A 12,508-nucleotide genomic window follows, 5' to 3' on the forward strand; every position below is an offset into this window, starting at 1 on the left:
ATTTTCAGTGGAAATAATGCAAGTGGATTTGTCTGATGTGACTGATGTGTTGGTACATATGCAGGCACACAAATGCATATAGCGTAACTGTTTAGCGTAAGGCATGTATTTGATAAAACCTGTTTGCTGTCAAGAGGCATAGGAAGGCCACTTGTTATTTTCAAGCTGAATAATAACTGACGTGCAAGAAATTTGTTTAACAAAATGTGCTTTTACATCTGTTTAGTCTTCATATTTATTTCTTAACCAAAGTATCAACAATTGGTGACTAACAGAGAAAATTTATTTTCCAGGCATGACAATGGAAGCGAATGTCTGCTGGTCCATGTATTACAGCTGAAAAACTTTACTAGTCTAGTTGTTAAGGAAAACTGCAAAATGTAAGCTTAAATTTCACCCAGAGTATGATCATTGCTTGTTTTATGCTGCAGTTATATATACCGTAGGTTTATTTGGTTTCATTCAAAACTAAGCGTTTCTGGGGAAGATGGTATGTCTTAATTTCCGTGAGGGTAGGGGTTAATTTTATGGTCACATAAGAAAAGGGATACAAAAAAGTATCCCTTTTATAGAACTTATGTCACAATGTTCAGGTAACAGTTGTAGTCTCAGTGTACTTTCGTGTTTATTATGCAGAGGAAAGTTTGTTCAAAAATATCTGTGATATTCCAGAGTAAGTTTAGTGTATTCTCAATTCCTATGGAAACATCTGTATTAATCAGTAAGAGACATACCTTGCCTATTACCTTTAAGAGAGAAAACCATACCAGAAAACATGGAAACAACAACAAAGGATCTGCAGACTTCTGTGGCCTGTACAGCTCTCCTTGAGTATCCATGAAAGACCTTCTGAAGATAATATTAACAAAAGTACTAGCTGACAATCAGTAGAAAAGATGGAATTTTTAAACTTCTGTCAGCTTGTGCTACTTTTTAAAATTTTGTATCACATACAGAACATAGCTTAGTTTATTCTAATAAATGTTTCTTAAATAATCAGTGTTGTCATAAAACACTGTTTTATCAAGAGATATGTATCTTAGCATATTTTAAAGAAATTCAACATGAAAAAATTGTTGATCTTTATCTCTGGGAGTGATTGCTTGCAAACTGGAAAATGGAGGTATGATAACATTACTGTATTGTAAAATAAGTAATTTGGTGGGTGGTTTTAAATTGAAATACATCTCCCTGAATGACTTGTTCTTTGTTGAGAACTTCACCATGCTAACTCTGCAAAAATCTGCAGTGGAAATTCTTCATGTAGATCAGTACATTAGTGCTGGTTTTTTTGCTCTGTTTCAGTGAGAATGCAAGGGCACATGATAGGGATAAATGTCAGTATTGTGTATTACTCAGCCTTGTTGCCTTGTCATCAGAAAAAGAAATAAGCATCATCTGAAGAAAGTAGTAAAGCAGTATCATCAACGTAAAAGATTAGTTAAAAGATTAGTCCATAGCGTTTGTTGGACATTATTGACAAGGCAACTAGGCATCTAAATGACTCAAAATGCAGTTCTGTTCTTCATCCTTCTCAACCCTACCTTTGCTGGAATCAAGAAATTGCATTGCTGCAGGGTGAATTGATTTGTTTTGTAAAAAAGTAAGTTTATATTACCAAAAAGCAGAATAAGCTTTTATTAAGTTTAATAAACTCCTCTATGCAGCTGTATGTTGATTGAATGAGGTGCTCTGGCAGCTGGGGGGGAGTTTGTCTGCAACAGCCAGTGAGCAGAGGAGATGGTTCTCTGTCTTCTTATAGCACGGGAATCTGTTCAGCTGATGCTCCACAGTCGAGTGTGCTGCAGTTCCACCATGAGGAGCTCTTCCCATTGTCCTCTGACCATTTATTTGCCTGCCAGTGTGAGCCCCTCTTTGGTGGTGGCATAAGAGTTCTGCAGCCATGTAGTCAGCTTGAGTGAACCTCTGAGCTGGAGCAGGTTTTTTAAATCCTGAAGCCTTTGTGGGTTTTTAGCTAGGTTAGCTTTTTAACCCGAATAAATTTTCTAATCTGGGTCACAACACAGTTGCATGAAACTGTTTTGCTGGCATGAGGAAAGGAATAGGATATTGCAGGGGCTTGGCAAGCAGTCAGGGAGAATATGGAAACAATTCTCTAAGTAGCTCTGCTGCTTAGTTGAGGTTGTTGATTTTGTTTTTGGCTTGGAGTCTTAAATGATATGGTACCACATACTTAAATTTGTCTTTTGAGACTGTAGATAGATGCAGTGACTGCAGATTTCTTTTGCCATCTGAATTTCTTAAGAAGGGAGGAAAGTTACTTGGTGGGTGGAAGGAAGAAATGGATTGGTGACACTTATGAGACAATTCAATTGCCTAAACATAGGCATGTGTTTCCTTTTGAAATAGCATAGCATAGCACCTGGCCTCCAGCTGCCGTTGCTCACAGGGAGGCTCTGTGTAGCTCTCCCATAGATCCTCTTATAATTGCTAGCTCATTTTAGATGCCTTGGATACCTCAGGGCAGCTCAAGTGCCACTTGGTGCCTCTGCTTAAGCACCAAGTTGAAAAAAAACCTTTTAGTTAAAAAAAAAATACAGCATTTTGAGATCAGCTTTGCAGATCTTGTGTTAGAATGCAAAGTAAATTTCTGGTGATGAGGAGATCTCAAGGCAGATTCTTAATGTACAGGTTACACTGATGTTTTTGCACAGCTTGATTTTGAGAAATGCCAAATTGCTTTCTTTGTCTGAATTGTGCTATTTGTATATTTTGTGTTCCCAGTCATGTGAGAGTTTATTTGCCACCGCTTGAGTCAGGCACACCAACCACTTACTGCTCAAGAGCTTTGGAATTCCAAACTCCGTTAATATTTAATGAAGTGTTCCAAATCCCTGTGCACTCAAGTGTTTTGAAATTAAAATCACTGCAGCTGTATATCTGTTCAGTTGATCATCAGAAACAAGAGGAACTATTGGTAAGTGGTTCTGTTTCTTAAAAATCATTTGATATGAGAAACTAACGTTACCTGAAGAATTATTTTTTAAGATTAAAAAGGGAATGTAACAACCTAATTTTTCCATAAGAAGTTCCAATAGAGTTACAAGTTAATGTGTCCATTTTTTCATATATAGAAATGTAGTTCTATAAATACAGAGGTGAGATTTTGAAAAAGACTTCTTCTGACAGCTTTTAGACTACAGTTTGCTCAAGATTTAGGTTTATGCGTGACACTATAATGCCTGTGTGAAGAATCTGTACCATTCAAATAGGTTCCTGCTCCAAAAATAACATACAAACCCCTTGTTACTATACAACATTGGGTGAAAAGGACTGCTATCACATCAGTCTTAACTTTGTTTCAGAATAATAGTGGCCCTGGAACTGTTGTGTTTCAGGATCCTGGAACTGTTGTGTTACCTCAGTCTTCAAACTGGTTGAGGTATCATGTACTAGCTTCAGGTGTGTTAAATGTTAGCTTCATTTAGCTATCATCAAATGCAAATATGCATAACTAAATCTGCCTTGGGGCTGATGTCCCGCTATTTTGAAGTAAGTGGGCTGTCTTTGCAGTGGGGGGTTTGAAATGTATTAGTGAAAAAAATTAAGCCTATCAAAGAAGTTGAGGTATAGGCATCCCACTGGCATGCTGGGCTGTGGATAACAGTTGTTTTTGAGGAAATCTAGTCAAGAATACATGTTTATTAATCCACCTTTAAATCTAAGTAGCATCTCATATAAGCAGGGGTCTTAATGTTGATGGAAATGGACCCAAGGTCTTGTCTGCAGTAAGAAGTTTTGTCTTCAATGTTATTAAAGAGAAGGCATCTAAGGAACAGGCTGGATATATTGGTGTAAAATGCTTTATACTGGTATATCCTGTTCCTCTGGGAAGCATAATAGCTATTTAAGGATAAAGTATCTTTCTGTTGAAAGGAGTGCATCTAAGTTTAGGGTGCTTTTATTCTAACTGCTGTTACTGAGTTGCCAAAAGAAAAGGTCTTCAGGTTATCTTAGTAGGGATTTTTTTCTCTTTCATGGTCATAATTTCGTTATATCTGAAGTGTCTTTGTCAGCAGTAATTGGTAACATAATTTAAGGTAATTTAACAATACTACTCAAAAATAGAGAAACAATGTCAGTTTCTTAAGACAGGTGCATCAAAGTATTTAAACATTATGATCATTGTTCTCTTCAGCTGTAATTTCAGAATGAGCATTTCCTGAAATCAAATCATTTGCTACCTGTCTTTGGAACTGCTGTGATGGTGCCTGTCAACAAGGCCTCTGTCTTTCAAGATGTCTTCTGCTGAGATTACAGTTTTTCTCATCTGTTTAATAATGCATGTATTTCTCAAATTCTTGATGACTGCTTTCTTTTCAATTAGGTTATGCCACTGTAATATTTTACTAAGTGCAAAAGCCAGACTGGAGTTTATCCTAATTTATATAAATACTTGTGCCTAACAGGGGAAAAAAAAATCTGGGAAATAGTTCAGTTATAAAGAAATAAGTACACTACACTTGTGGGGATGGTCTTTCCATTTCCTCAACCTTTTGCTCTTCTGCCTTTCATGGCTGAAAGACCTTTTTCTATCTTAAGTTGGCTTATTTCTTCCCTGGTGGCCTTCTCAAAGTTGAGATAAGGGAGTTGTTATTTTCCGTGATTAGAATATATAGTTCACGTTAAAACACTGAAGTATGAATGCCTTTCTTGCAATCGCTCAGCATAGCTACTTCACTCCCCATTTCTCATCTTTTCAGCCCTGACCAGTTATTCCCTGTGTCTTAATTTATGATTTCTTCTTGAGTGTAACTTTTTTTTTGCATTTTTTGTTTTATTATCTGAAGATCTGTCCCATTTTTAGCATGATTTTAAAATCCTGATTGTTTTCTCATAGAGACGTGTCTATCAGACATAACACAGATACTCATAAATACCTTTACTGTTCTGTCATCCAAGTTGTTAACAAATTCATCAGAGCAGGCATATGATATACCTCCAGCATACCCACCTTGGTTTCTTCATCCTTTTGTGTAAGCTCCAAATCTTGAGGTGGACATGAAATATTTAGACCTTTCAGTACAGATAATTCTTAATTGAGCTTGATGCATTCAATCACTCAGGAATTACTGATTCTCTTTGTAGAGGCAGCTTCTCTGGCAGACTTGCTTAGCTGCCTAACAAAAGCAGTGTATAGGGCAGTATCAGGTGTCTTTAAGAGTTACCCTATGCTTCTTCCAATATTGCTGGCAGGAAAACAGTTTTACTCTCTACCTCCTAAACTAAACTCAGTGTGTCTTAAACATTTTCCAACTCTGATGCAGAAATGTGAGTATTTGATACACTTTTATATATTCCACTGCATCAGAGCAAGTAGATAATTAAGACAGAAATGTTATACAGAAAAAAAAGGTGTCTCTGTAACCTCTGATATAGTGACATGAAATGACTTTCAGTAATGTGCTATATCACCATGTCACATTATTTTCTTAGTCTCAAAAACTTTTCTCCATTGTCCTCTATGCACCTGTTTAAACAGAACCCCAGGAAACATTTGTCTTGGAAAAACAATGCAATAATTTTTTTATTATTGTTTTCTAATTAACTGTTTCTTTACCTGCCGAAAGTTGAATGCACGTTCTGTCTACTGCCTTTGTTGTTAGAATCACTGTATACAGTTACTTGATTTGTGAGAGATGAAAGCCATTTTTACAGGACTTTTCCAGTGATATGAAAGAAAAAATTCTTAGCATGTGGCCTGTTAGCATGGAAATGAGCAGATTGCAGAGATAGCCAGGGAAGCAAAAAGTAGTACTTAAAGGCTGACTGATGTAAAACCATTGGTAGGTCCAGCTAGTAAACGAATTGAAAAAAAAGTAAATAAAATAGGCAGCATGGATTTGTTCACAGCTGTTTTTCATTTAGGTGAACACCAATGAGAAGTTTTTTACATGACCTCTCTCTGGTAGAGTAGGGCTACTTCAGTTTGGAATACTTCTAATGAGAAGCCTCCATTAAAAATACTTTTACCTGAATCTGGGAGATGCAAGGATGACCTGGAAAGTAGAAGAATTTCCTTTATAGCCCGTTGGACTACCTTATGATACAAATAGGCAGGAAAAAAAATTGGTTTACACAGCATTTTTATTTCCATCTGAAAGATATCTCTGAGGGCCAGAGAAGGAAGGATATCAGAATACAGTTCTCTCAAAAGCCCCTCAAAGTATTATTAGTGATGTTAATTTATGCAAATATAGAAGTGGGGTATGTAGTGGGGAAGGTTTTAAAAATAAAATATAAATAGCTACCAGGTGTAAATCACAGCTATGTCAGTCATACAAATTTTGTTTTTCAACTTAAAAAAAATTGCTATCTACTCTGGTTCTTCCTGGTAGTAAAGAAGAGGCAAAAAATTCAGAATCTTAGGCATCATAACACAACAGAACAAAACTATCTGATAAAAAAAGAGACAGTAGTATTTAGTGAAGTGGGAGTTTTACACTGTGAGTAAAATACTCCTTAAATGAGAAGGTGCCTATCCTGCAGAGTATATGTATCTTGTTGTGATAAATGCTTTTTGTTTTTTTATAGGGCATTGCTCAGATAAACCTGACTGATGCAGAGAGTTCTGGTGAGATGCAGCTTCACTGGTATCCTGTTCAGATCTTCACTGGTTCAGAGCCCCAGAGAGCAAAGACCAAAAACCAGTGTGAAGACAGTATTCCTCAGTCTTCTGGAAATGTAACTACAGTTAAAACAGTATGGCTCTAAAAAGTGATTTGGTTACTTTATTTGACCGGCAGGGTGATTGTGATCTTACTTTGGGTGCAGGTTTTTGGGTTATCACAGGAAGTGATAACGTAATTTAGCTCTTGCAGCAAGAGCTAGGTTTTAGAATGATTTTAGATCATATCTGGGCAGGTGCTTGAAATAGTAGCCTGTATATGTTTGTATGTATGTTTCCAGTCCAGCTAAAACCCACTAAAAATTTCTGCTGCTGCAGTTGAAGAGGTTGTTGAGAAAGGTTCTGCAGTTTCCATCCTTGGAGATGTTTTCAGCCCTTGATTGGGCTCTGGACCGCCTGACTTGCTATGATGTCTTGCTTCAGGCAGCACATCAGAATAGGTGACCTCCAGTGGTCTTTTTTCACCTAACTTGCTGGATGATGCTCCACAGTAAAGTAAAATCTGCCCAGTTTCTGTGAACACGACATACTTCTGATTGTTAAGATTCAAGACAGATTTTGTTTTGGTTGTGGTTTGGTTTTTTGTTTTGTTTTTTAAGGTACATATGATGACTTTATTTTTATTTTTTTCTTTGAATAATACACAGTAAGTCATTGGTTTGTTCAAACAATTTTGACTGACGTCTAATTTACCTTTTAGGATGCAGTGACAGCCCTGTTAGCTAGAACCACTGCCCAGCTGGAAGCAGTTGAGAGAGAGCTGGCAGAAGAGAGAGTGAAACTGGAGTACACAGAGGAGGAAATCTTGGAGATGGAAAGAAAGGAAGATCAGGCGGAAGCCATATCAGAAAGGTAAAAATATTTATATACCTCATCAAACAGATGATAATGAATACTTCCTCAAAGATACTTACACTATGGATACAGTCTGAAATAAATGAGGAAAAACAGTAGGTTTTTATTCTGATATTTGCTCCCTGTTAGTGCTACAAGTATAAAATTCAGTTATGTAATGATCTGTAAGCAGGAGGAAACCTTATCTGAATAGCTGATGGGATTTATGGAATTTGGGGAGTGGGAAAACATTATATCAAACAGAAACTTTGCTGGGCATGCAACTGTAATGAGTTTGTAACAGCCCAGCCCTGTATTAAGAATAAATAAATAAAATTTAGTGGTGACATGGGACATTGTTAGGGTTAGGGTTGCAGTTTCATTCCTAATGATACTCCTAGTTTGTTACATGAGTTTTGTTGGTCGTTTTGTTATTGCTTTCTTAGTATTGTTATAAAGACCAGAACACAAGCTTCAAGAAAATTAGGGAAGGTGAATTTTTTTTTTCAATAAAATGTATTTGCTTATTTGCGTTTGCAGAAATGCAATTGTGCTGTGTTCTCCTATTGAAAATACTGTATTTTTATTGGAGAAATAATACTCTAAAATTATAAACTGGCTTAGATAATGTAATATATAAAGATAATGTGTAGTTGCATGGGGTTTTTTTAACACCTGCAAAATTATTGTGATGTTCTGACTTTAGGAGTTGGCAAGCAGAATCTGTTGACAGTGGATGCAGTAATTGCACCCAGACTAGTCCTCCTTATCCAGAGCCATTTTGTGGGGATCCATTAGCTGGACACATGTTTGCAGCTCAAGCAGGCCAGTACGGTTCTGGAAAAATGCAGCCTCCACCACTAAAGGTAATGAGAGAAGACACTGCAGCACAAAAACTGCCACCCTGCCTGGCACAGTGAGCTACTGCTGTGCCTGGAGTCTGAATTCGCCAGGGGAGAAAAGATAAAGCAGTGACTTTGGCAACCCTGTATGAGCACTGACTTCATGACAGCTGTATGGCTGTCGAGTTGGTAGAAGTTCACTCTTTAGGGGTGGGGTTTTATTGTTTTCTTACTACCTGCTTCTGAATAGAATTTGGTTCTTACATCAAAAGGCAAACTGTTTTTACCATGCCCTTTTATCTAATCTATAAATAGGCACTTATATCAATTTCTGCATTTACCTGAAATTTTAACAGAAAATACCACGATCAAGTTCCAGTGCTCTTGTTTCTGTAAGAATTTTGAAAGGAATTGTAAAGAAAGAAATTTTAGGACTTGAGTTACTGTTTCAGTGTTACAATAACATGGAATAATTGTGCTGAAACTGACGTATTGAAAATCTTTTGTAGTCAAGATATGAGGTGCTGAAAATAATCCTTCACAAGCTGAAATCAGCAGACTTCCTTTGAAGTAGAGGAACATAAGCTGTTTGTGTTGCCTTTAGGGAAGATCCTTAGGGAGGAGTGTGTTTTCTAAAAGTTAGGAAGCTTTGCTAGAGTAGCCTATGTTTTCTGTCTTTCTGAATGTTTTAGTGCTCTTGTATAATTGTGTGAACAGTCTTTCAGTTCCTTTTTTCTTCCTTGCCTTCATTTAAGTTTCTCTAGTTTTAAGGTGGTTACTTGCTTCAGAGTCACTGTGCTTATTGAAAGGAGACTCACTTTTCTTCTTTGTTGAGGCTGGAGATCAGGTGGTAGTTTGGGTAGTGCCCAGTTGCCAATCCTGAATGCAGTCCTTGTGCTCTGAAACTGTGATATAACTGCATCACATAATTGTTACTGCTCCAGAAAAGGCTTCTGAAAGGTAATCTCACAATTTTGAATGACCCAGATTTAAAAATTTCACGAAAGTGATGTGATACGTCCTCTCAGCGCTCATTAAAATTTGAATCTATCTAGCAGGGCAGTTGTTTACTTTTAATATTGTTGAAATGTCTGATTGTCTTTGCTTGGAGAGAGAAAATAAGGAAGAAATAAAAAAAATTTCCTTTGTTGAAATTTTAGGTGGATAAGGAAACCAACACTGAGGATCTGTTTCCTGAAGAAGTTGCTATTCTTCCAAAAGAGAGAACCAGCCGCAGGCCACGGGGTTCTGCTTTTGTTCGCAGTAGCACAATTGTTCGTTCCCAGACCTTTTCACCTGGAGCACGAAGTCAGTATGTTTGCAGAGTGAGTAAAGCTTGAAAAGGAGGAGGGGGAATACCACACACAAGAGTATTACACATTTTTGATAATTTCACTGTAAGAAACATGTATTACTTTTTAGTATTAATGAATAATCTTTAATTGAACTTAAACAAGGCAGTGGGGAAGAGCTTCCCTGACTCTTTGTTTGAGTTCTTACCTGGATGAATTTAATTTGAAATTTAAGAATCTGTGATAAATTAGATACTAAGCTCTTTCCCCTTGCAACCTTAGATGTTAGGTGAGGGTGGTTGATTTTACAGTGCTATCTAATGAGCTGTATAAGCAGGTAGCTTAGAAGCTGTGTTTAATGTTCACATACATAAAAGTTTGAAAAAGGGCACTGAGTGCTTAATTATAGGGTTATTGCATAAATATTCATACGAGACTGATTGCTGTCATGAATATCAGTCAAAAGGGGCCTGTTACTGTGGGAAATAGTATTCCTGGGTGCACTGGTGCAAGTAATTGAGGACCAGCACAGCAGCTTTCAAGGTCATATTTATTGTTTGCTGCTGTCAGTGGCAGAAGACTTATAAACAGTTGGCTCATGGTGTTGCAGATCAATACACGGATATTGGTTTTGCAATATTGGTGAAATATTGTCATAACTTTAATTGCACTCTTTTCATAAGCTTCTGAGAGCTTTGAAAATTCAGGAAATTATTTTTAAATTCTATATTCACTTAACCTGCACTTACTTAAAATCAAATGCAGGGAAAAAGTGGGAGACTGTATTGTTTGTACCCATGACAGTAAATGTTTCAGGATGAATTATTACTGTTTTTGAGTCCTCTCTCCCTCTTTTTTTTTTTAGGTTAGATTTTGTTGGATAGTTAGTAGAATGGTTGGTGAAACTTACCTGTAAAACATTGATAGTTTGTAAGTTTTCTTGAATTGTTGTACCTACCATGTGGACACTATTTTACATCAGTGTTTATAAATAACTGAAAAAAAAATCGGTTGCTTAAAACAAGATACTTTCAGTGTATTTTAAAAAAGAAATCTCAAAGGAAAAAAACACAACAACCCAAATTTCGTAATGAAGATGATCTTGCAAACAATCTTTATTTTCAATGTCTTTTCTAATCAGCTGTATCGCAGTGACAGTGACAGTTCAACCCTGCCAAGGAAATCCCCTTTTGTCCGGAATACCTTGGAGAGACGGACTCTCCGGTATAAACAGGTATGCCTAGGAAAATGATCTTTAGCTTTCATTAAGCTGCTAGAACAATGGTACTTTTGTACTTAAGAGCTTTAAGACTGGTCTGCAGGTACATTCTGATCCTTTTAGGAATTGTACAAAACTTCTGTAATGTAATTGGGGTGGGGTGTGTGTTTTGAATTTGTTTTTGGACTTCTTAAGCTAAAAGGTAGACATAAAGAAGTTAAATGAAGTTGTGAATAATTTTAAAGGAGGGGAAAAATGTTTGGCAGGTGAAAATTAGTTTAATGGGGACTGAATTTATATTGATTTAGATCTAGATGTAGATTTTGATAATCTTTCAAATCTAGTTCATGATGCAGGGTGCAGGTTCAGAGAAATGTGTGTGAATGTGACATTAAGACATGCATCTCCCCTCCCATACAGGCTAACAAATAATAATAGTATTTGAGACCCAGGTATTCAGGAATGAATAGGTTAAGCTCTCCTTTTGCACCCCATGCCAGCCCTCATGCTGTTGAACAAGTGGACAGAGAAGGGCAGATGAGGTATTAATGTTGTGTATATAAATGACATAAAATGTAGTCTGGTCAGCAGAAGTTAATACCTTGCTGGTGTAGGCAGGTAGACAGCCATGCCTCCCATTTTGGTTCAGAATGTATCTTAAAACTGAGAATGAAGTCCCTGAATGAAGCCCTTTAAGAGGAATCTTGCTCAGACATATTTTTCTGATGTCATGATGTCACTGAGTTTTTCTTATTGGATCTCTTTTATTATCATCATAACATGGAATTGTAGTCCATAAAGTTCATTAGGTAAATATTTGTAAGTTGAAAGGAAACTGTAAAAGGAAGTAGTAGAAAATATCAATTGAAAAGCTTAGCTGTAGGGGTTTTCTATATCATACATTATCTAGCGTTTTCTGGGGGATGTAAATAATCTCCAAAACTTCATGTGGATAAAACTTCGTGTGTGAAGTAAGCACAGCAAAGGCATGGTCTGTAGAGCTAAAGGCAGACCAGTAAACTATATTGAGAATAATATATTGTGCATTTTATTTTAATCCTAATAACTCAACAGTCCTGCAGATCATCTTTGGCTGAACTTATGGCAAGGACATCCTTAGACCTGGAGCTGGATCTCCAGGCATCCAGAACTCGACAGAGACAGCTGAATGAGGAGATATGTGTTTTAAGGGAGTTGAGACAGCGTCTGGAAGATGCCCAGCTCAGAGGGCAGACAGATTTACCCCACTGGGTTGTTCGGGATGAGAGATTCCGAAACTTGTTGAAGGAAGCAGAAAGGCAGGTATGGTAATACAACATAAATACTCAGTTAGTTCAGAAACTTCTCTTTTCAAAATGTCTTAATTTTGATAAGATGTCTAAACATTTGTTTGTACAGTGAATGTTTCTTTTATATTCTTGAAGTTAGCACAGTAAAAGTTATTACATTGATTATTACCAAACTGCGTATTTATTTGAGGACAGTGGCACTTTTTGTTTTGTTTGGATTTGTGTTGATTTGTTGTTCATTTGTTTTTGTTATTGGAACTTTAATAATTTTCTTTCTTCTGGTATTTAAAAGAAATTTTGGTGACTTGATATTTATTCTTTTACAAGTATTTGGAATGTTCCCTAAGTATGTGATTTTCTTTTTCCTGTTCTAAGAGAAAGAA

The 12,508-nt window shown here is 36.7% G+C and overlaps 1 protein-coding gene across 1 annotated transcript in view; it reads left to right on the forward strand.

Annotated features, from left to right (window-relative positions):
• WWC3 (WWC family member 3) overlaps nucleotides 1–12,508 on the forward strand; it is a 95,106-nt gene that overhangs the window by 80,923 nt on the left and 1,675 nt on the right. The window contains exons 14-21 of the mRNA XM_062515107.1: nucleotides 294–380; nucleotides 2,746–2,938; nucleotides 6,556–6,723; nucleotides 7,350–7,501; nucleotides 8,190–8,349; nucleotides 9,486–9,650; nucleotides 10,759–10,851; nucleotides 11,911–12,138. Coding sequence (XP_062371091.1) covers nucleotides 294–380; nucleotides 2,746–2,938; nucleotides 6,556–6,723; nucleotides 7,350–7,501; nucleotides 8,190–8,349; nucleotides 9,486–9,650; nucleotides 10,759–10,851; nucleotides 11,911–12,138 — 1,246 coding nt within the window. The remainder of the gene's footprint in view (nucleotides 1–293; nucleotides 381–2,745; nucleotides 2,939–6,555; nucleotides 6,724–7,349; nucleotides 7,502–8,189; nucleotides 8,350–9,485; nucleotides 9,651–10,758; nucleotides 10,852–11,910; nucleotides 12,139–12,508) is intronic.

The sequence above is a fragment of the Cinclus cinclus genome, chromosome 2 (genome assembly GCF_963662255.1).
Source record: "Cinclus cinclus chromosome 2, bCinCin1.1, whole genome shotgun sequence".
Lineage (NCBI taxonomy): Eukaryota > Metazoa > Chordata > Aves > Passeriformes > Cinclidae > Cinclus > Cinclus cinclus.